Genomic DNA, 25847 nt, shown 5'->3' with positions numbered 1-25847 from the left:
AAATGCAGCCTTTACAGTCTATGTATAGATCGATAGGTTCCAAAAGGCTCTTAAGCACAAGATCTGTAATCATCCATTATTTAATCCTATGCTTAGAGAAGTACAGAATATTGGTTGTCGACGTTTCGACCCCTGAAGAGAAGGGTTGTTCATAACCTCAGGCTGGGGTCTTCATCAGGACACGTAGAAAAGCTGGAGCGCCTATAAGCAATATAATAGCAATGAATGTATCTGTCACTACCGAATACAAATAGTGCACTAGGACTGAAGTGAAAAATTACATACTTTGTGTGGGGCCCGTTGTGGGCCTTGAGGTTGGGACCTTCCAGGGTTCCTATGTTGTATATTGTGGCCTGTAATTGTGTAAAGGAATCATAATTACAATGGGCTGTCCAGAATGTGGACAAGTCACAGTGTAAAAGAAAGACAAAATAAAACCAAGGGAGCACTTACTGGGAGGTTAGCGTTTTCCGATTAGGTATAATTCGAGTCTGTGGCCAGCTGGAGGGGCCGGTCCATGGAGAAATCCGTTATTTTCTAAAAGTGAAATGGTGTACACGGGTCAGTCTAAGTATAGGAAATTAAATTATTAAAATACCACACCATACCACCACTGCGTCAATGTCATCAACCAGGTTCTCCCGCCAATAATGGTCTATGGCCTCTCGAAGGTGCTTGACATAACCAGGTTGTTGGAGATGCCACGAGGACATCCTCCATCTGAAAGGTTGACGTTTCCTAATGAGTTCCACCTCAATTGACACTGGGGAGTGGTCAGATAGACCTCTCGGTAAAATCTCAGCTGCTCGCACCCTGCACATACATACCGTGGGAGCAAACACATAATCCAGCCGTGAAAAGGAACCATGTACAGCAGACACATATGTATATTTGCGCACTGTAGGGTGCATATGTCGCCAGGCATCGGTCCAGCCCATACCGTCACTCATCGCATGCAGCCTGGTAGGGGGGGGGGGAGGGAAAGGGGCTGGCCCACACTGGTCCTGGCGCCTCTGACGGTCCATCCCCACGTCCATCACCTCATTCCAGTCTCCTCCAATCATCGCCAGGGATTCAGGGATATCCTCCCATATCTGGAACAGTTTCTCAGCTAAGGCCCACTGCAGAGGGGGGGGAGCATATACACTCCCCAAGACCACGTGTTCTGTGCCCACTACGCCCTTGACAAATATATAGCGGCCCTGCGGGTCCGCCCACGTCTTCTCATGGACGTAGGCCACTCTACGATGAATTAAGACAGCCACCCCTCTGGATCCCCTGGAGAAGCCAGCGTGGAATACCTGCTGATAACCAAACCGCTGCATGCTGAGCACCTTTGAACCCATCATGTGGGTCTCCTGAAGCAGGAGCACGTCCGCAGCCGCTCCCTTTCCCCAGCGGAGGACCGCCCCACGTTTCACCTTGTCCAGCATCCCCCTGACATTCCATGTAATCACTCGCAGAGACTCCGCTGGGAGTTTATGTACTATTTCAGCCATAGTCAGGTGTATCCCACCACAAAGGCCTTCTGCACCCACACCACCCACCACGCCTCAGCATCTGCCGCTTTGTAAAGATCACGTGCATCCCCCCCCATCTGCCCCAAAACCCAAAAACCTCAATAAAAGCAACAGCTGTCTCTGCCCTCGTACCCCGAACCTCCCCAACCCCAACTCCCTCTATACCTACTACCCACTCCCCCCAACCCCCCCCCCTACACCTCACAAAACTATGAAGCGTCTGTCGCGGCATGGGCAGTCCCAAGCCCAAAACGGAGGGCCTAAGACCAACCATGCCAATGGATCCCAACACCCTCAAACCCATTTGTCACACCCCCCCCCCCCAAAAAAAAACCCAACTCCTACGAAGGTAGGAGAGGGATAGCCCCCAATCGGCTGTCCCCGAGCCATTTCCCACCACCCCCTTCAAATCCCAGAATACAGTCTCGAGCTGACGCTGAGGCATCAATAAAGCGTCCAGTTCGCTGGGCCACCGCCCTTACCGCTCCAGTCCCCGGGAGCCATACCATCAAAGAGTACCTGAAAGCATTAGTGTCACTTCCCAGATTGGTCCGAATCTTCGGTTCTGCCGCCACCCTGTGCCCCAGAGACAGAGGCCGACCGCTTTCGTGATCTGGATCTCCGGTGTCTCCTACTCTTGGTCGGTTGATCTCCTCGTTCCGGCGAGGAACCCCTCGAAGATCCCGGATTCAGTCCCGACTGGGCATGAGGCCTGAGCGCCACCGTTTCATCCGTCCATTTAAACAAATCTTCCGGAGAGTCAAAAAACAGCGTCTTGGATTGGAAGATCACTCTCAGGCGAGCTGGGTACAGCAGGGAGTATTGGAGCCCCAAATAACGGAGCTTCGCCTTAGCATTCATGAAGGACTGCCGCCTCTGCTGCACGAGTTTGGTATAGTCTGGGAAAACCATGATCTTGTGGTTTTCATAGAGGATGGCGTCCCTGGTCCTCGCTTCCCGCAGGATAACATCGCGGTCATGGTAGTTCAACAGTCTAGCGATCACCGCCCTGGGCCACTCACCCTCTGGCGGCCTCTGGGTCAAGGCGCGATGTGCACGTTCAATGACGAAGCAAGCGGACAGAATCCCCGGAGGCAGCCAGCTCTGCAGCCACTGATCAAGGAACTGTTCCATGTTCCCCTTCTCACAGCGTTCCGGAAAGCCAACAAAGCGGAGATTATTACGACGAGCGCGTCCTTCCGCATCCTCAGCCCTAAGCGCCAGATTCTTCTGCACCGATTCCACTACCGCTAGGCGTTTCTTCAAGGATCCCACATCGTCTTCCACCACAGAGATTCTGGATTCCGCGTCGGTAATCCGCGCCACAGCATTCCGTAGGTCTTGGCGTATCAAGGTAACATCCGCGCCCACTGCGCCGATTTTGGCGTCCAGCATGTCCCTGGACTGGGTGATGGCAGCCATAAGAGCTGTATTATCCGGGGGGGGTGGTTGTTGTTGTCCCCACCCGAGGGGCCTGGGCCTCCAGTAGGTCCCGTGAACTTGTCTATGGTCGGCTGCTTGGTTTGATTGCCGCCTCCACCTCGGGTCATGATCGCCACCTGCCCGTGGGCCACCGACAGTCAATACAGGCGTGGCAGTATGGGGTCTCCCACTCCGTCTGTCCAGCCCAACGGGGACCCCTTCCGCCGATCACTTCCCACTGCCAGACGTGCTCTCACGGGCACCCAATCCAGTATCGCAGTTCAAATGAGTCAAGGTAGGCCTCGGGATCCACCCCCACGTCACCAGTGGCCCGTAAATCACTTAATGTATAGGTTGGGCCGTGTTTCACCCTCTCTGCGCCCTTAGTTCTGCCGCCACCACTGGGAATGCCCTGGGTCCAGATGCGGGTACTCACTATGTGTCGTCCGCTGTATTCAGGCCGTCGTTTGTAGAGGAGCAGTGGTGAGGCGTCGTCCAGTCCCGGAAGCGGCCACAGCCCGCCGCATTCCCCGGGCGGGAGCCGCGAAACTCGAGGCCCCCGGCCCCGCTGGCTCCGCTAGGCCGCCGCAACCGATGGAGCGAGCCTGGCCCCTCCGGACCCGTAGATTAGTGGCTGGGCTCCGGGGGGGGGGGGGCAGCGTCAGTCATTGCTCACCCCGCCGGGTCGTGTCAACGCCGGAGAAGCGGCAAGGCGGCCGTGCCACGCAGATGCTCCCCGGACGGGGAGCGCCAAAATCGAGGTCCCGGCTCTCGGCCGCACGTCAGGCCGCACTCCTCTCCCTGCCACCCAGCCAGGGGCAACGCACCAGAATCGCCGCCAACCACACCGGAGGAGGCCCGGTGCACTCAGCTACAATCGCCTCACTTGGGGTGTGTTGGAGAGGCTCGGGGACCAGGATAATTGAACGGATGTATCGCGGGCAAGCGGGAGCTCTAGAAAGCTGCGACCGCCATTGCCGCTCTCAAAGCCACGCCCCCCCGTCCAACAGTTTTTATCTTTTATTTTTATTTTTATCTCTCACTTAAATTGCCTCTGGGGTTAAAATTACAAAACACATGGTTTGAGACCACCCTCCCTTAATATTTTTCATCCTTCATTCCTGAACAAAAAGCACAATATTTCAAAGAATGAAACTACGATTAAGTGACTCATTATGGAGAGTTTTGTGCAGATTCTTTATCGTTATTAGAAAACCAGCACTGGCAAAGCCAATGGGTCTTACCTTTGAGACTTGTTGGCTTTGTCATTGCCATTTGGTGATGCTGTTCAGCATGGCCAAAAGTACATTAAAAAGGTGCGATGAAGCAGTTCCGCCATTTTGTAGGTGCGCACACAGGTTTATATCACACTGGGGAGGTTAATGCCGCAGTCCTCCAAGGATTACAGGGCAGCCGAAAGATGGCCTGCTGCCCTGTTTGTGATTGCGAATAGGGCACTTGGACGTCTGTCTTCTGCCTCAGTCCTCCTCGTAACCCCATCTCATAGGATGCGAGACTTGGCTCTGCAATTTCTTCTGTAAAGAGATCGGTCTGGGATTATGGGAGTGCGGATAGATTTCAGTAGGTATGCTCACCTAAATGTTGTTCCATACACATACTCTACTTAATATTGAAACTAAAGATATTGCAATGTGTATTTTTACTGGCAATAGACTTTTTAATCAATTTAAGTATGCTCAAATATGGTTAAAACAATATAACATGGTCTTTGCTCTTTTTAGTCATATAGTATTTTGTTACATAGGGCATGTGTATGTTAACCCCACTTGTTCTGGTTCCCTGTTCTACTCCACCCAGATGTGACCAGCATCATCAAAGGAATACCATGCCAGTTAGATTGGATGCGTTGGCAAACTGGCTGAAGTGTGCAGCCGAATGCCACATTCTATACTCAGCCTGTAGAGAGGAAAAGGGTATAGAAAAATTAAAAGCATAACTTTTAGTTTAACGTGAGAAAACGTCAAATATTTACAGAAAACTCTTGTTTCTCTGTGTGTTCATTGCAAGAGCTTCAGTCCATCGAAAAGTAGTCCTGCAGTCTTCCAGCTACCTTTAACGTCTATGGGCCTGAGTACGATTTCGCTAGGAAGGCCTCCAGATGGTTTGCGGAATGAGCAAATCCGGTTCGGAGCCTATGAACCGCCCCCCCTTCTGAACAACCTAGTACGATGTGAAGATCTCATCCACATCGACCGAATCATTTCCAAACCTGATCCTGTCAGTCAGACTCATTCGCAGCCAAATCGTGTCGCGCAATGGACCCGGCTTCCGAACGAGCTTGTACAATGCACGATTCGGACAGCTGTCTCGACTTGGTCTCAGCGAAGTTAAGCAGCTGTGGGAATCCGACTTCAGGGGCTGTAGTCAGGCCCTATGACGTTGAGTATGTATGTGGTATTTTTACAGTGCAAACCTAGCCTACAGACAGCGGAGCACTGTACAGGGTCTACGGCAGATGCACAATTTATATGTGATAGGACGAGTAGCCAATCTGCGGACTATTACAGCATCGTGACATTGGGCTCTTGAAAGAGGTGAGTCTTCTGGTTTTTCTTAAAGTGCAGCAGGGTAGTCCAGCCTCCTGGATACGAAGATATTCTATTCTTCCAGATTCCAGGTGCATGGATGGAGAATGCTTATTGCCTCGCTTTATGTACTTCTTTGGCTTCATGGGATTGGGTCCTGGCTAGGGGTGTGCCTAGAGTCACCAGAGCTCTTGTGCTTCTCAGTCAAGTAGGCAGTGGTGCCGGTTATGATTGCTTTGTAGATAATGCAGCTGGTTATGGAGACGGTGCGGGCTGGAAAGGCGAGACAGTGGAGTTCCATCATGGGGAGGCAGGTATGATCACATTTCTTCATTCTTATGCACGTAGGAAGCTCATGGGAGTAGCAAGGCAGCGTGGCGTTTGAGTGGCTTGGGAGTAGGGCTATTATCTAGTTGCAAGAGTACAAGAGCTTGAAAAGCAGTTCTGCTGTAGTTGCCTGGGAGGAATGGTTTCACTTCCTTAAGTACAGAGAGGTGGTATTAGGCCATCTTGGTTTTGTTTGCAATAAGTTCCTAGAGTATGAGATTGGCGTCCAGGGAGCCGAGTGCAGTGGTGTTGTGTTAAAGTTGGGGTGTGAGTGCATCCAGGTCCGTGCTGTTGAGGCCGGTTTGGATTACTTGTTGTCCTTGGCAAATAGGTGGAAGTGTGTGTTAGCTGGGTTGAGCTTCATGTAGGTGCTGGACATCCAAGTCTGGATGGGGTGCAGGCAGTGTTTGAGGTGCTGGATGTCTGGATTCAAGGAGACTTTTAAGTATAACTGTGTGTTTTCGGTATGCAGGTGATGTTTAATGGTGTTAGTAGATAACCTAGAGGTTTATTGGCTGTTAGGGTCTTTGCTTCAGTGCACTTGAAGCAATCTTTATAATCTATTTCCAAAGATGATGTCTGAAAGGGCAGGGTCAATGACATCACTGGCCATGATTACATTTATGTTGCCATCTATGAAACCATGTGCGAGACCAGGAGCAGTACAATAGATCACCCAAACACATATATACAAGAGAGGGTCCTAGGGAAATAATATGTTCGAGGCATGTGGGCTGCTGAATTCATATCTGTGCATAGACCGCCGCCTAGTGTTGGGTCCGTATGATTGCACTTTGTTGTCTTGGAAGAGTCTTCGAAGTATCACGAGATAGATGACTCCTCCCCTGGACTACAGTGTGCAAGGGCATCTTCTCCATCCTCAGATTGGTTTTTTCCTCCATTGGGTTCGGATGTTACTCCAAAACTCCAACTTTGGAATCGAAACAAAACTTTTCTAAAGGCCGAAAGGCCTTCGACGTCGACGGTATTGTTCTCGTTCGGATCCTCTCTACTCGATCATGCTTTCCATCTCGACTCGGCCGTCGATGTGGGCCGTTGGGCCTTTTCGATGCCTCGTGAGACTGGCGTCGATGGAAAGAAGCCCGTTTAAAAGGTGCCCACAATGCCACTCCAAGTTCCCACATACTGACAAACACTCAGTATGCAAAAAGTGCCTTTCCCCAGACCATAGGGAAGAAACCTGCCCAGCCTGCGCCCAATTTCGGTCGAAGAAAACCATACGGATCGGACTGGTCGCTAGGCAAGAGATGCAGCGACAGGCACCGGAACCGGACAACATCTTCGATGATAACCAAGAACTACCGGAAGCTCCAGATTTGGACCTAGAGATCGTCACCGTCGAGGACTACTCTGACTCAGATGACGAGATCCCGCCGGGGCAAATAATGAGTACACAGTCCCCGACACCAATTAACACGTTACCAAAGGCTCCGGTCGAGGCATCGCCAAAAGGCCTTAGCCAAGATCCTAAAAAAGTTTTGTCAGTCCCGCCATCCGGCTCGGCTCTGAAATCGAAACCAAGACCAAAACCTTCAGAGACCCCAGGGCCAAGTACCATCATCCCTAAGAAGGTTCCAGAGCCAGAACCGAAAAAGACCGTACAGCCCAAAAGCGTTGAGCCAAAGAAGACTGTCGACCACAAAAAGGCCGCTCAGCCAAAAAGCGTCGACCCCAAAAGGGTAGTCGAACTGAACAAGGACACACAGCCAAAGGGCGCCGAACCAAAAAAGGTCACCGACCCGAACAAGCCGGCTGTACCGAAAACCGGCGACCCGACAAAGGTCGCCGACAAGAAGGGTGCCATACCGAAGCCCATAGCACGGCCGGACAAGGCTATCGACCCGAAAATAAGTGCTCCGAAGACACCAGTCGATACAAAGAAGACCATCGACTCGGAAAAGGACAGTCAACCAAAAAAGCCGGTCGAGCACAAAAAATGCGTCGAGCCGAAAGATCCAGTCGACCCGAAAAAAGGGCACGAGCCGAAGAAAAGCAATAAAACACCAAAAGTCGTCGAAAAAGATGGTGTTACCGACCCAAAACAGTCTAACACTCAACCAAGGACTGTAGAGGAAGAACTCTTCCATCCAGATCATCAGACGACCAAGCACACATATATATTAATCCAGAGACTGGTAAAGTCACAATCCTGCACAGGAAGAAGAGGCCACTGGACACTGGCTCTCATTCCCCTATTCCATTGAAGAAGAAGGACTTTGGGTCTTCTCCCTCTAGGCCCTTCATCCCTTTCTATCCTATCGTGCCTACTACACCTTTTGCTCCTTACTCTCCTTCTCACCACGGGGACAATGAGGGGAACACAGGGGAAAATCCACAGCCAGAATATGATTTTCCACAAGATCCTCAGCCACAAGAGGAACCATGGGAGGAGCCAACAGACCCATACAACACCCATCCCATCTCTGATGTACCCTCTTATCCAACTAGGCCGTCACCTACTGATGACACCATTGTCTTCAATCATAGACAGGGCAGCGCAGTACCACCACGTAGACATGCATAATGACCCTGTTGAAGAAGACTTCTTATTTGACACCTTCCCCACTTCGGAAAAGAGTGTCAGAACACTTCCTAGTTAAAGGGAGTGCTAAAACACGCACCTGACATATTTAAGGATACAGCCAGGGCACGAGTAATCAATCCCAGGATAGAGAAGAAGTATAGAGCAGCCCCTACAGACCCTACCTACATCAGAGGGCAGTAACCATTAGACTCACTGGTAGTGGCTAATGCACGTAAAAGGGCCAACTCCCAAACAACGGGGGAAGCACCTCCACCCGATAAGGAATCAAAGATACTAGAGGCGTCAGGTAAAAGGGTAGCAGCACAAGCCTTCAACTCATGGAGAATTGCTAATACACAATTCCTACTGGCTCGTTACGACAGGGCACATTATGACCAGCTCGAAAGCCTAATGCAACACCTACCTGAGCCTTTTAAAGCACAAGCTGATGACCTCATACAGGAGGGAAAATTAATTACAAACGCCTCCATCAAATGTGCGCTTGACGCAGCAGACACCGCAGCCAGGTCGATTAACACTAGCGTCTTACTACGCAGACATGCATGGCTGCGCATTTCAGGCTTTAAGAACGAGGTTCAGTCCACCATTCTTAACCAGCCAGTCAATCAGGACTTTCTATTTGGGCCTGCTGTCGACAACATTTTAGACAAAATTAAAAAAGACACAGAAACCGCAAAATCAACGGGGGCATTACAGTTTCAGCAACATAGAGGCTCCTTTCGACGCTCCTTATACAGAGCAACTACACGAGGAAATACCTTGCAGACGTCATCCTCATACAAAAGCAACACACAAGTTCCTTCTCCAAAAACTCAAACAGAGGAGGTTATAGGGGCAACAATAATAAGGGAAGAGGACGTGGAGGCAATAACACCAGAGCCTCCACTGCCACAAAACAGTGACTTTATCACGGTACCTCCAGACCACCTAACACCGGTCGGAGGCAGACTCCAACAGTTCCTACCTGTCTGGCACCCAATTTCCACGGACAGGTGGGTGAGAGAAATTATCCGGTATGGTTATTGCCTAGAACTGACTTCTACACCACCAAACATACCACCCAGACACCGTCCGATGTCCACAGAACACATCACCCTGCTCCAACAAGAGGTGAAATGCATACTGGAAATGGGGGCCATAGAGCCAGTCCCTTTCCACCAGCAAGGGACAGGAGTATACTCCCTATACTTCCTTATTCCCAAAAAGGACGGTTCCCTCAGACCAATATTGGACCTCAGACCCCTAAATCAATACATACTGTCAGAGCACTTCCATATGATCACACTACAGCAAGTGCTCCCATTGCTACAACAAGGAGACTTCCTAGCAACAGTGGACCTCAAGGATGCGTATTTTCACATACCTATCCATCCAGCCCACAGAAAATATCTCAGGTTCACAATAGAGGGGCAACACTACCAATTCAAGGTTTTGCCCTTCGGGGTTACTACGGCTCCAAGAGTGTTTACAAAATGCTTAGCGACAGTGGCAGCACATCTCAGAAGGCAACACATCCATGTGTTCCCTTATCTAGACGATTGGCTAATACAAGCAAAATCGTACCAACAGTGTGCAACACACACGTCTCAAACACTTCAGTTGCTACACAGCCTAGGGTTTTTGATAAACTACCCAAAATCGCATCTGCAACCATCCCACACACAACAATATCTGGGAGCCACTATAGACACCTCCGTGGCGAAAGCATACCCAAACTCAGCGAGGATAGCCAGCATGCAGAAACGTATTTGCAAATTTCTGCCACAACACTCTCTGCCAGCTCGAGTCTTTATGCAGCTCATAGGCATGATGGCCTCCTGCATATTCATTATCCCCCATGCCAGACTTCAAATGCGTCCCTTACAAGAATGCCTAGCACGGCAATGGAACCAGACTCGAGGACAACTAAAAGACCTAGTGTTGGTAGACAGTCGCGCTCACAACTCTCTGCAGTGGTGGAACCCACAAAACCTTTCCAAGGGGTGACTGTTCCAAGAGCCGGTTCCACATCTAGTACTAACAGCGGACGCATCACTGACAGGCTGGGGAGCCCATCTCCTTCAATACACAGTACAAGGGCTCTGGACAACCAAACAAAAGAAACTGCATATCAACCAACTAGTGTTGCTAGCGATATTCCTAGCCCTGAAAGAATTCCAGAAATACTTGTACAGCAAGACTGGGTTGATCCGGACGGACAACATGACTGCAATGTACTATATCCAGAAACAGGGAGGAACGCACTCTCCACAGCTGTCCCACCTGGCACAAAGCATATGGAAGTGGGCGATTCCCGAAAGCATTTTTCTCCTAGCAGAACATCTTCCAGGGAAGGACAATCAGATAGCGGACCTGCTCAGCAGGCACAGCCAACAACTACACGAATGGGAGATTCACCCCAAATTCTCCAGCCATTCTTCGAACAGTGGGGTCACCCAGAAATAGACCTTTTGCCACAAAAAGAAACTCCAAATGCCAGTACTTTGCCACCAGGTTCCCACATCCATTGTCACAGGGCAATGTGATATGGATGAACTGGTCAGGCAGATTTGCGTACGCTTTTCCCCCAGCACCGCTGAGCCCGCTGGTGGCGCGCAAACTCACACTAATCCTAGTTGCTCCCACATGGGCGAGACAACCTTGGTACACAACGTTCCTGGAACTTTCAGTAGTTCCCCATCAAAGACTGTGCCTCGCACCCCATCTTCTACCTCAGAACCATGGAGAAATCAGACATCCAGATCCCAATCAGATGAACCTAGCGATCTGGCTCCTGAAGTCTTAGAGTTTGGATACCTTAACTTGCCTCCAGACTGCATGAACATCATTCGGGAGGCAAGACGACCAACTACACGAGCGTGCTATGCAGCTAAATGGAAGAGATTTGTTATTTACTGCAACAATAACCAAATCAACCCATTAGACGCTTCCATATAAAACATCATATGTTACCTGCTGCATCTACAAGGATGCAATTTAGCATACTCTTCGATACGACTACACCTCGCTGCTATAGCAGCATAGCACCCCTCCCCACATACCTTCACCTTCAACGATCCCCGCGTTGGCCGACTATCCCCGCTCGCAATAACTCCCACCGCCCCTGTCGTGTCCTCAACTCCCTGTCGGACCGCGACTTACGCTCCCTCCTTCGCTCTTATGGCCCAGGTCCGGTAAAACACATATCGATCTCGCACATCCCCATACCCACAATTCTCACAAATCCCCTGAGGCTCCCAACCCAAAGCAACAGAGGTTCCGTCCCTAACAACCTCAGAAAAGTTCCCCTCTCTCTAGAAGGCTCGACCACCCTTCTCATTCCCAAACTCAAATGCATCCTACTCAATTGCAGATCGGCCCAGAGACACTCCTCTGACATCGCTGATCTCGTCTCAACAATGGATCTGGACCTAGCCATTCTGACTGAAATGTGGCTAACTGAAGCCTCTACACCGATAATGGACATACTAGTCCCCCCAATTATCACATCATTAGACTGGACAGGCCTGGCAAGACGGGCGGGGGAACTGCATGCATTTTCAGGAGCAACCTCTCCGTTACTAAAGCCACCTCCCCCTCCCTTTCTTCCTGTGAACTCCTCTGCCTCGATATCTCCAGCGAGGGCAAACAAGTTTGTGCCTTACATCTCATCTATCACCCGCCTGGTGACAACCTCACATTCACTCAGCAACTCATGGACACGATCACATCCAATGCCGGTCGGCAGACCAACCAAGTCTACCTGGGTGACTTTAAGCTCCACTGGAACGATCAGAAAGACGCAGTGGTGAATAGCCTCAAAACTTTCCTTAATGCGCTTGACCTCACCCAATTATGCGATAGACCAACACACGACAAAGGCTCGATACTCGATCTCATCATCGCCAAAGAGGACTTTATCCAACTGGAGGCGGTCCAACCCTGTGACTGGTCAGACCACCACATTATCACATTCTTTATCAACGAAAAAGTTAAACTTAACGCGGCTCAACCTACCAAATCCAAGACCTGAAAAAGGGACATGAAGAATCTTAGCCCCAATTCCCTGCCTCCCCACATCGGCCGTCTCCTCCTTCCCCCTTCAGGTACCTCGGATGTTCAATCACTGACCGATCACTACCTTGACTCTATGAATTCAATAGTCAACGAAGCCGCCCCATTGCAACTGACGAGAGTCTCCACCAAGATCTCTAACCCTTGGTATGACGGCAGACTTAATGATGACAGGCGTGCTATGCGAATGGCAGAGCGCACCTGGAGATCTGACCCCTCATCACTGCATCTCAAAACGCTTAAGAACAAGAGAAATGCCTACTTTAGGAAAATAAAGCGCGCAAAGTCTGACTTCTTTAGCCGCCAGCTGGACCAAGCAAAAAACAGGCCAAAAAAGCTGTTCGAACTAATCAAAACTCAAACAAAGACACAACCCTTACAATCAAACAGCACAACAGTCGATACCCCACACTGTGAAGCCGTTTCTGCTTTCTTTAAGCTAAAGACGGACAACATAAGAAATGACCTCATCATGGATGTAAGCCGATTCCCCAGTCACACCAGAATGACTAACACTCAACCTAAAAATAATGCATCATGGTTGTCCTTCGACACATACTCGGAAGAAGCAATACGGAAACTGCTCGGCACCCTGAAGCCCTCTAATCACCTTATAGACCCCCTACCTGCTAATGCTGTAAAAGACTTCATCCCCCTGCTCCTCCCACTTTGGACCAAAATCATCAACAGCTCCCTTCAACAAGGTCTCATCCCAGACGCCCTCAAGGTGGGGCAAGTCACGCCTATACTCAAGAAACCTACAGCTGACCCGTCTGACCTGAACAACTACCGCCCTATCACCAATATCCCCACCCTGGCCAAATTGCTGGAAAAATGTGTCCAACTCCAACTAACAAAACACATTGACCAATTTAACCTCCTCAACCCTCATCAATCAGGCTTCCGAGCTAAACATAGCACGGAAACGGCTATGACGCACATAATTGATGACGCCCTCCAAATTCTAGATCGGAATGAGTCTTGCCTCCTCATCCTTCTTGACCTCTCTTCAGCATTTGACACAGTCAAACACGAGAACTTACTGGAGCTGCTAAGCACTAGAATGGGTCTATCGGGAACTGTTCTCAAATGGTTTACTTCCTTCCTTCATAACCGGTCTCAGAAGTTCAAGATCGACAATGTGCTATCTACACCTGTGCCAGCAGATCTAGGTGTCCCACAAGGATCTTCCCTCTCCCCCACACTGTTCAACCTCGTCATGGAACCGCTCGCCACCTTGCTCCAAGCATCCAATGTTCAATTCCATATGTATGCTGATGACACACAACTTTACCTAAAGCTACGATCCCCGGAAGATATCAAACTTCTGAATTCCACACTTAGTAGCACTCAATCTTGGTTGGCCGTTAATCACCTCAAACTAAATGCTCTGAAAACTGAGTTCCTATTCATCTCACCTCCGGCGAAAATTACCACCACCCAAACCTGGCTCAATAACCTAACAGCACTCAATGTCCAACCTACCATCGTGGATTCTGCGAAACCCCTAGGCATCACACTCGACGCCAAGCTCAACATGCAACAGCACGTTAGCAAAGCGACAAAAGGAGCTAATTTCCAAATCAACACACTGAGGAAACTTAAACCCTTCCTCCCAGCCAAGGACTTCCAAACTGCTGTACAAGCGTTAGTCATCCCTCGCATAGACTATGGAATTGTGGCCCTCAGCGGACTCCCTCTATCCACAACAGCACCCCTAAGAGCCTCCCTGAACGCTGCCGCGAGACTCATTACTGGCTCAAGAAAACATTCGCATATATCCCCAGACTTAAAATCTCTAAACTGGTTGCCTTTTGAAGCCAGAATACAGCTAAAAATTGCCGTTATGACACACTCGGCCGTGCATCACAAGGCACCCAACTACCTCGCTCAAAAGTTGTCTATATCAGGAGGTTCGAGATCCAATAGAAGTACAAAAAATCTACTCCTGAAACCTCGTAGATTCCGGAAGGAAAAAACATACAAACGCTCCTTCTCAGGAATGGCTCCCAGGATCTGGAATGCACTCCCTCCTGAAACCAGGCTTATCTCCTCCACTGCATTCTTCAAGAAAGAGGTGAAAACCATCCTTATGGCCAAGTTCACCTGAACTTTATAGGTGTTGGATAAGAGACTCTACATCGTTTGGTACTTTGACCTCCTGACAGATTCTTGGCATTATATTTTAATTTGATTGTGACACTATTATGCTACTCTCCTACTACCGACCACTATATAATACACTTTAGTTTGCTGAATCACCTGCCTGATGCCCCCACCCCTTGCTCTCTCTATCCTTAGAATTTGGTATAAGCCATCCCTACATCCAAAGTTTACTTGAACTCTATTGTAACGGGATCAATGACTTTGCGCCGTCTTATATTACTTGTTACCTGATTGTATATTGGTATGTTTTCTGTACACTATTGTTTTCCTATTATGTTATTGACTATTATACTGCTCCCATTATTGCTGTTCAGTCTTGTTGCCCCTACCCCTGTCTCTGTGAAGCGCTCTGATATCTGTAAAGATCTTGTTCGCGCTATATAAAACTTTGAATAAATAAATAAATACCTTCAAAACAGGCAACACCTTTCACTGTTTAGAGCACCAGCAATTAAAGCCTTCATGGAGGGTCTAAAAAGGGTGATCCCTCCAAGGCACCCCCCTTCCCCTGTCTGGAATCTAAATATAGTGCTTACCAGACTTATGGGACCTCCTTTCGAACCGCTACACTCATGCGAACTACAATTCTTAATGTGGAAGGTAGCATTCTTGGTTCCATTACCTCACTCAGAAGAGTAAGTGAATTACAAGCACTAACAATCCAAGAACCTTTCATGCAAGTACATGCTAACAGGATGGTTCTTAGAACAAACCCTAAGTTCATGCCAAAGGTCGTATCCAATTTCCATATTAATCAATCAACAGAACTGCCAGTATTCTTTCAAAATCCACAGTCAGTAGCTGAGAGAGCCCTACACACATTAGATGTAAAAAGAGCTTTACTTTATTATGTGGGAGAACTAAATCATTTAGAAAGACAAAGCAACTATATGTTGCTTTTGCACCACAACACAAGGGAAATCCTATATCAAAGTCAGGAATAGCCAGATGGATAGTTAAATGCATTCAAATATGCTATCAAAAGGCAAAACGCACTTTAACCGTCCCCCCAAGAGCACACTCTACAAGAAAAAGGGGGGCATCCATGGCTTTTCTAGGGAATATTCCTCTTGAAGACATTTGTAAGGCAGCCACATGGACCACCATACACACTTTCACAAAACACTACTGTGTAGATGTGCAAGCAAAACAGCAAGCTGCTGTAGGCCAGGCTGCCCTCAAAACTCTTTTGCAAACTGCTGCAGCTGGCACAGGTAACCACCGCTAGAGGAGATACTGCTATACAGTCTATGCACAGATATGAATTCAGCAGCCCACATGCCTCGAACGGAATATGCTACTTACCAGTATGCATCTGTTTTTGGCATGTAGGGCTGCTGACATTCATATTGCCCGCCCTCCTCCCCGGTGCCTGTCGCAGCTGCAGCATTATCTCTGCCATGGCCATCTCTTACTTTACTATCTCCATCTCTGCCACAATGGCGAAAAACAATCTGAGGATGGAGAAGATGCCCATGCGCACTGTAGTCCAGGGGAGGAGTCCCCTATCTCGTGATACTTCGAAGACTCTTCCAAGACAACAAAGTGCAATCATTCGGACCCAACACAAGGCGGCGATCTATGCACAGATATGAATGTCAGCAGCCCTACATGCCAAGAACAGATGCATACTGGTAAGTAGCATATTCCTTAACGACCCAGTAGTCTCCGATCCCCAACTACCACTGAAACAACAAAAGAGGGGACTACCGGTCAACGGACATCGAGACAAGAGAGATTGGATTGAAAATCGTAGAACTCAAAACAATGCAAATTTAGCCTCACTGTGTTGAGATGAATCCCATCAGCCCACCACACTGGCGCAGCATCGTCATCTGGAATAAACATAGTTATACGAGTTAGTACAGCCCACACCTCTCCAGGGGGAACCAAGATGCACTGAATTCACAACTAGTGATCGATCCGACCAAAATGAGATCTCAGTTAGTGGTGCTGATGGTTTGCAGTGCAAGGGAAAGTAAATGTGAAAAATAAAAAATGACTACTGGGACACAAAAATGAATTTAATAGAAGCTATCCTAGTGGCAAGATTAAAAACACGAGCTGATAATTTGAAAAGATAATTATCTATAGCAATAGGACATAGGTCGACATGTTTCAGCCTTATAGGTGGCACTAACCTGGCTTTCGTCAGGACCAAGAGGAGTTAACGCTACTGCAAAAAATACTACACAATTGTGTGAGAGAGAAAATCATAAATATAATAGGAAACTATGGAGATAGTTGTTACGCTACACCCTACCAGAACCTGTTTTTCACAGATGCACATTAGTTTTCATTTTCACTGGAGGTGCATTTTCTTTCCCAGCTTTGTGTGGGAGTACGCCTCACCTCACCCGGCAAATGCTCGGTAAATGAGGCCCCGCTCTGTCCGTCGATACCCCTGGCAGGAAACAAGCCGAAGAGGAGGAGGACAATAGATGATATCATATGAGAGCATATGAAGTATTTCATCATAACTGGAACATTTCTGTGTTGTTTAGGTTTTGCATGGTAACCAAAACTTACTTTTAGCTGACCTTTTAAAGGGATTTTATGTTTTTTTTATACAAATGCTAAGTTACTGGTCTTTGTTCTTCACCATAACACCACTTAACATGTGTTTTTTCAGAGACTACATTCGCATGGGTGGCTTAATATAAAGTTTGAAGTAATGGTTTTCTCAACATTAACATGCTACTTGGTCTCAGGCCCTGTACCATTTGCCTGTGACAGTTCACTGACAGAATATCACCACAAAAATACAGATGTAAAAATTGAGGTAAAAATATAGAATACAAAAATATTGACTCCCTATACTTAAAAAGGTAAGTACAAAGCATCGAGAAAAAAAATATTGTTTACAATATAGTATTAAATATCGATATTAAATATATATATAATTTAAAATATGAAAATAAAGATACAATAAATACAAACTTTAGTTTATAAAAAGATCGACACCTATATATAAATATTTATGAAAAATTGCAGAAAGAGGGGTTATTTCTGGGATCCGGTTCCCGTAGTCAGGTGGCGTGTAAGACTCGGCAACCCCCGCCGCCGAGTAGATTCAATAGTCTTCAAAGTTTTGCCTTGATAAGCACCACACGCACTCGGAAAAAGTACAGCTATAGGCATTTATTTTCCAAAATAACGCTACGCGTTTCAGCACAAAAGTGCCTTGCTCACACGTTTAACCCGTATCTAGACTAGATACGGGTTAAACGTGTGAGCAAGGCACTTTTGTGCTGAAATGCGTAGCGTTAATTTGTGTTTTGTGGGGGTATATTGTGGAAATAAAATACCAGCATTTATAATAATTAATGATGAATATTTAATTAATGAAAATGTATTTGTGGATGAATATTTATATTAATAGTGTAAATAATTTCTACGTGCAAGTGTGAGTTTTTTGGTGTTATAGGGTGGGAAGTTACCAAATTACATTTATGTAATAATTAATGTTTTTGTTAATAAATAATTTCTAAATAAAAGTATTTTATTTTTCATAAATATCTTGTTTGTATTTTATTTATAATATTTGTATGTATTTGTGATATGTATTTAACATGTTTTTATTTTTTAATATTAAATATATATATTTTTTTAACATATTTATATATTTTTTTATTTACTTTGTTTATAATAAATCTTCATTTTGTTGAAGATATTTTGTTTGCTTTTAATGTTGATCTTCCTGGAGTGGGAATAGCCAATTTTACCCGTATCTAGACTAGATACGGGTTAAACGTGTGAGCAAGGCACTTTTGTGCTGAAACGCGTAGCGTTAATTTGGAAAATAAATGCCTATAGCTGTACTTTTTCCGAGTGCGTGTGGTGCTTATCAAGGCAAAACTTTGAAGACATATAAATATTTATATATAATTATACATTTATAAAAAATATAAACTCATTTTAATTAATAAAATAATTTTAAACATCCTAAATAGCATATTATCAAAAATATATTTAAACATATTTAAATAAACCAAAAACATAAAATATAAAAAAGGGAATCAATGTAATTTAAAATACAAATTTAAAAACACACATATTCATGTTTTCATAAAAAATAAGTTAAAAAAATATTGCAAATTATATAATTATTATAATAAATCAAACACATAATTATATAAATTATAACATAAATTATTACAAATTAAAATGAATACATATACATTTCACACCACATTAAAAAGAAAACATGTTTCTACTAAATAAATATACAAATAATTACTCCTACCTAACACAACACAACAGTAACAAAATATATTTCACCATACAAAAATAAGATTTACTATTCTACCTACAATAAGTATAAAATTACATAAAATATAACATTACAAAATACTACAATTTACTATTCCCACTACACTTAACACAACAATAGCATTTATAATTACCAAAAAACAAAAAGCAATTACCACACCAGTCAGTGCAACAGTAGGGAAAGCGCTGGATTGAGGAGGGGTAACATTTACTATTCCTACTCCAGTCAGTGCAACAGTAGGGAAATCACTGGATTGTGGAGGGGTAAAATGTACTATTGTCACTCCAGTCAGTAGAACAGTAGGGAAAGTGTTGGATCGCGGAGTGGTAAAATGTGCTATTCCCACTCCAGTCAGCACAACAGTAGGGAAAGTGTTGGGTAGCAGAGAGGTAAAATTGGCTATTCCCACTCCAGGAAGATCAACATTAAAAGCAAACAAAATATCTTCAACAAAATGAAGATTTATTATAAACAAAGTAAATAAAAAAATATATAAATATGTTAAAAAAAAATATATATATTTAATATTAAAAAATAAAAACCTGTTAAATACATATCACAAATACCTACAAATATTATAAATAAAATACAAACAAGATATTTATAAAAATAAAATACTTTTATTTAGAAATTATTTATTAACAAAAACATTAATTATTACATAAATGTAATTTGGTAACTTCCCACCCTATAACACCAAAAAACTCACACCTGCACCTAGAAATTATTTACACTATTAATATAAATATTCATCCACAAATACATTTTCATTAATTAAATATTCGTTATTAATTATTATAAATGCTGGTATTTTATTTCCACAATATACCCCCACAAAACACACAGCACAAATAATTATTAAATGAATAACTTAATAATTAGAAACAATTATTCATTGCTTACATTGACTTACTTTCCACTTCATACCCCTACAAAATCCATAACCCACTTCCAAAATGTAAAACAAAACCATTTATTTGCACAATTAACATAATCAATTATCAATTAAACAAATGTTAACTTGCACCTAAAATTGAAATTTAAAAAAATTAATTACACAATTAGTTATTTTTCAATCAAATAACTAATAGTATTGAACAACTAATTGTAAATTAAGTAAAATTCACTATTTACCCCAATAAACCCAAAACCCACACCCAAAAATTGTAATTAAACAATTAACATAATTATTAATTAATATTAATTATCAACTACTTATTAATTAAATATAAATGACTTACCATCCCTAACCCCTAATAACCCCACAGCCGGCACCTTAAAAAAGCCAAAATTACATGATAACCATAATGAATGATCAATTAATTAATAATGAACTAATTATTAATAAAAAATAAATGACTGCCCACCCTTTACCCCTAATAACCCCACAACCAACACCTAAAATAATGGCACAAATGACACAATTACCATAATGAATTATCAATTAATATTAATTAATGAATTAATAATTAATAAAACATAAATTACTTACCACCCTTTACCCTTATAAACACCTCAATCCGCACCTAAAAGAATTACCATAATTATGTATTGATTAATTAATATTCATTAACAGCTAATTAATAGTTAATGAAAAATATATCACTTCCCATCCTTTACCCCTATAAACCCCACAACAACAAAAACATTACAGAACTACCATAATTAATTATCAATTAATTAATATTAATTAGCAACTAATTATTGTATTGTATTGCAATTAATTAAAAATACATTACTTCTCACCTTTTATCCCTGCAAACCCCACAACACACACATAAAATTTACTCCTAAAAATTAAGTCAATTAACACTGTTAAATATCAATTAAATAAATATAATTACATAAAAATAATGATGAGTTCACTATAATTAAATTATTTCCCGACATATCCCCTATAACCCACAACCCGCTACTAGCTAGAAGATGCAAAATTAAATTAAATTAAATATAATTACTAGAAATGTAACACATATATTAAAAAACATAAACAACTTATACAAAAAACATTGCATGACATACATTTCAAATATATACTAAAATACATAACACTAATAAAAAAATCGATATTTTAAACAACTATATTTTTGCAAACGATATTAATTACTTATATATTTTTTAAATCGATATTACTTTTCTTCAAATCGATATTCTTGACAACAATATTCCTACACGCGATATTTCCATTCCACAATATTTCTCACTCAATATTAATGTAGTAAAAATGTTTTGCTTCGATATTCTGTCTTATTACTGCCTACGACCACATCCCTTCATGCCATTGTTTGGTCTTAACACAATGTCACTGGTTCAGGTGGCCTCAGTGGATCTTAAGAGCCCTTCTCTCTGGGGCATGAGCACCCTCTCAAGGCTTAACCCTGGCATTTTTGGACTGCACAGTGTGGTGGCTGACACTTGAGAGCATTTAGGACCATTCAGCTAAAAATGTGTATAACCAGTGAACAGGCAACCGCAGGGGCGTAACACAGGCCCCCGCATCCCCCGCAGTGCAAGGGGGACCCCCGAGCTGCAGGGGACCCCCTCTGCACTGTACCCCGGCCTGAGCGCACCGGATTACATCTGGAGCAGGGGCCCCTTCGTGTACATTGCAGGGGGGGCCTTAAACTTTTGCTATGCCACTGGGCAACTGTTGTCGTTGTAGTCTGGTTTGGGCATCGGAGAGGAGCCCAGGTCTGACACACTCACTCTATCTCTCATGGATGCCCAGGCACCAGTGATCTTAGGTCCCCTAACAGGAAAACAGCTGGAAAAGTTTGGGAAGATTGTATCCTTTGGCCTTGGCTTGTCTAAGACGACTACTTTTTCAACTTGGTCTTGTTACATTAGAGGGGATGTGTATGGTGCCGGCCTAGCCCAGATGGGCTTTAAAAAGGCGTGAGATCACAAGCTGGGGCTTGTAGTTTATAGAAGCATGGAGGGGCATTCATAAACACTCTGGGGTGACTGCATCTGTACAAAACATGTAAGTTCAGTGGAAAGTCAGGGGCTTGTGTGTATGTCTGCATGCACATACTTGTGATGGGAGAGAGGAATTCTTGTTCCAGAAGTTCAGGTGAGTTAGGACAGGCTGCTGATGAAGGGGAAGATTGATTCAGAGGATGTGGGAATAGTAGAGGTATGTTACCTTTATAACGCAACTTTTACAACGCACTACCATTACAACGAAAATTTTACAACGCAAAAACCATTACAACGCATGTATTTACAACGCATGTTTTTACAACGTAGGTACCTTTACAACGCATACCATTACAACGTAAGTATTGGTAAGTTTATAATTATATTTAAAATGCTACGTTTGGTTTTTTTTAAGGGGTATTTTTAGGGTTCAGGGTCAGATGTGGGTTTTTGGGTAAAGGGGTATTTTTAGGGTTCAGAGTCAGTTTTGATTTTTTGGGTAAAAGGGTATTTTTAGGGTTCAGGGTCAGTTTTGGGTTTTTGGGTAAATGGGTATTTTTAGGGTTCAGGGTCAGTTTTGGGTTTTTGGGTAAAGGGGTATTTTTAGGGTTCAGGGTCAGTTTTGGGTTTTTGGGTAAAAGGGTATTTTTAGGGTTCAGGGTCAGTTTTGGGTTTTTGGGTAAAGGGGTATTTTTAGGGTTCAGGGTCAGTTTTGGGTTTTTGGGTAAAAGGGTATTTTTAGGGTTCAGGGTCAGTTTTGGGTTTTTGGGTAAGGGGGTATTTCTAGGGTTCAGGGTCAGTTTTGGGTTTTTGGGGTACAGGGGTATAGGGTAAAAATAAAGTAAAATTAAATTTAAATTAAATTAATTAAATTAAATTAAATAAAAATAAATTAAATTAAATTATATTAATTTCAATTAATTTACATTAAAAAAATTAATATATACTTACCAATTCTTACGTTGTAATGGTATGCGTTGTAAAGGTACCTGCGTTGTAAAAACATACGTTGTAAATACATGCGTTGTAATGTTTTTTGCGTTGTAAAAATTTCGTTGTAAAGGTATGCGTTGTAAAAATATGCGTTGTAACGTCATATATCCAATAGTAGAGGAAGGCTTGTTTTCTCATTTCTCACCTTGGGGATCTCCAGTTTCACAATGGTTGTGCTGGATAAGGCCTGCTTTCTCTCACCTCACTTTTGGGATCTGCAGTGAAGAAGACCTGTTTTTTCTTTCCTTACCTTGAGGATCAGTAGTGGAGAAGGCCTCTTTCTGCACTTTGGGAATCTCTGATTTGACCAGGTGTGTTTTCAGAAGTAATTATCAAGGGATAGTGTGGGATTGAGAGGAGTAGGCCGCCCGGAAAATGCTTTCCGCCTAATATTAATCACAAAAATTAAATCTGGAAGAGAGGGTGACTGCCAAGATCTAATGTGTGGGTTTCATAAAATATTAAGAGATACACCCTCACCCATCAACCTAGGTGGCATTCTTCACCATTGGGTTTGCCTCCCATCCATCTGATGTTGTTTTTTAATGGCCAGATGGGCTCCCAAAGATTTAAGCGAGAACTTTGGATGGAGTTTAATGAAACTCCTACTTACGGTATTGGTATCCAATGCACAGTTAAAAACCCCTATAGAAAGACCATACATTGCTTATTAGGGGTTTCTCCGGGGATATTAAAAAAAAAGATATTGGGGATGTTAGGGATATTTATTAACCCCTTTCATGCTGCTGACGGCCCCCGGCTGTCCCACGTGACGGTGGGCGGGTGCGGAGGACGGCCGGGGGCCGTCTGAACCCCACCCACTGATTAGAATTCCAGCACCGCAGCGGAATTCGCTCCGCGGTCAAGGTGTTGTTCTTGCATCCCTCTTGGTAGACATGTTTCAGCAGGTTTTCTAGCCCTAGCGTGTCTCAGGTTAAAATTTTCTCAGCAAAGGTTTCACTTTGCCACCCAAATGCAGAAATACGCAACACAAAGGTGATCCGTCAACCTTTTTGAAGGGCCTTCACCTGCTTTGCAACACGTGTCATTGCATTTTTAGTAACTCAAGATCTGCTTGTTGAATTCTATAGTTTATTTAGTAGATGGTGTATTATGAGATAAATGCGTAAAATGACGAAAAATTGTAAAAATCCAGTGTCCATGATTTAAAGTAATGAATAATTACTAAACTGGGGTAAAAAGTCTATTTATGAATTAACTGCTGTTTTGCTCCAAACTGGGGCCCTTGAAAGTTAGAGGCAAGTTGTCAGATGATGGAAGACACTCTAAGGCAGGGGTTTCCGACCTTTTCTACTTGTGTTCATTGAAAATCATCCGGAGATCCTAATATTATTAGAGTTGTAATAGTGATCACATCAAACTAGATTACATAAGTGGTCACCATATGCAAGGTTACCTACATTGAGCACTCCAGGGCATCAGGCATGGTTATTTCACAAACCAGAAATCCTGAGGTTGTGAAACAAGAGGAACTGTCCTAAGGGGTGACCTAGCCACATGGGGTATCCCTTTAAAAGGACGAAATAAGGCAGGGTTGCCAGTAAAAATTGAAAATATCTGTATCCATGTGCAATGCCTCTACATGGGTTATAATAACAGTGGTAGCTGCAATGCCACTGCCACCAAGGTAATAATGTTAGTAATTAGTCTCCCGGATATCACATAATCGATCACCCAAATAGGAACTTTGAAAATAATTTAGAAAATGCAACCCTTTTTCTCCAAACATCAGCCTATGTGTTTTGAAAATAGACCCATTTTCATCTCGAAATCATACTTTTATTTTTGGTATACAAAAATTAAATTCAACTAGCAAAAGATTCTAATTTAGTAGGCTGCGTTGCACACAGGAGAGCTACTTTCAGGTAGCTGGAGAGTTACCAGTAGCTGAAGTGCTACTAGTTAGAGAAGCCTGATTTAGGGCACCTCTCACAAGGCAGGGGAGGACGTGGACAGAAAGGAGGAAAAGGTACTGTTGGGCCAAAGAGTGGGTAGAAACACCACACACAGGAATAGCATCGTAACCCTCCCCTCACACCTCATCTGTTGTTCATAGTGATAACCTTGTTTTTCTTTTTTCTCAGTAGAGTACATTGGGGAGCAAAGTGACCGGCGTCTTGGGGTGGCGCCTACCTCCTCCATGACTGAATCCGGAAGTGACGAGGTCTTTGTGATTTCAGCCGGGCATGGTGCCCGGGACTTCGACTTTACCTCCTATCCTGTCCAGGTTGGTATAGATGATGTCATAATTTCTGGTTAAATGATTTGTTTCCGTCATCGACCTCTGAAGAGTTGAACAGAGGGCTTAGGCGGGGCCACATGTTATGATGAGGTGGAGGTCTGAATGCCTCCTCCAGCTGCATAGCTTCATGTGCAACACATTTAATTATTTCTTAGAAAGGAGGCATATTTAGTGAAATCAGTGTAACTATGGCTTTCTTAAGAGACACCTACTTGTTCATAAGTTGCACCTGTTGAGGGTAAGTACTAAGTTCAGTTGTACCTTACGACAGTCTTAATGAACAGCTTAAGCTTATGGAATACACAAAAAAAAAGCCACCAGAATCTGTTTTCATAGCCTAGTTTTAGAGATTCCGATCTCGTTCGTTAAGCATTCCTACCTAATCAGTTCCGGAATGCTTCTGAATACGATTCGGTCGTACTCCCATTGACTTCAACACGAGCTTGTGCTCCAAAAGAGAAAACAGGCTTCCATTGAAGAAAAGGGTAGCTGGAGAAAATCGTGCAACCTGTGGCGGGCACCCCATGGTGCCTGCCACATTGTGCATGGTTGGATAGGGGGGTCCCTTGGGTACTCTGACGGGCCTGATTAGGAGGTCCCTGGGTGAAGGGGGCCTGCAGCCAGCCCCCAAAGACCGATTCTGGGAGCCAATTAATTCCAGAGAAACCGAATCGGAACGGCTGTCCGTATCGGTCATTGTACTCTCTCCTTGAAAACAGAGTCCATAGAGCTATACGATTCAGCTCAGAATAACCCGACCTGTCCGAATGCCTTTCAGAACGGATTTGGACAGCCCTAC

The 25847-nt window shown here is 44.3% G+C and overlaps 1 protein-coding gene across 3 annotated transcripts in view; it reads left to right on the top strand.

The window, feature by feature from the left end:
• Positions 1-25847, top strand: part of LOC144792734 (uncharacterized) — a 328155-nt gene that overhangs the window by 263681 nt on the left and 38627 nt on the right. For 2 of the 3 annotated variants that reach the window (XM_078667907.1, XM_078667905.1), the window contains exon 5: positions 24891-25033. In XM_078667907.1, the coding sequence (XP_078524033.1) occupies positions 24891-25033 (143 nt within the window). The remainder of the gene's footprint in view (positions 1-24890; positions 25034-25847) is intronic. The other variant, XM_078667906.1, reaches the window with a different exon arrangement.

Source organism: Lissotriton helveticus, chromosome 11, assembly GCF_964261635.1.
Source record: "Lissotriton helveticus chromosome 11, aLisHel1.1, whole genome shotgun sequence".
Taxonomy (NCBI): Eukaryota; Metazoa; Chordata; class Amphibia; order Caudata; family Salamandridae; genus Lissotriton; species Lissotriton helveticus.
This window is presented reverse-complemented; position numbering and strand designations above follow the sequence as displayed.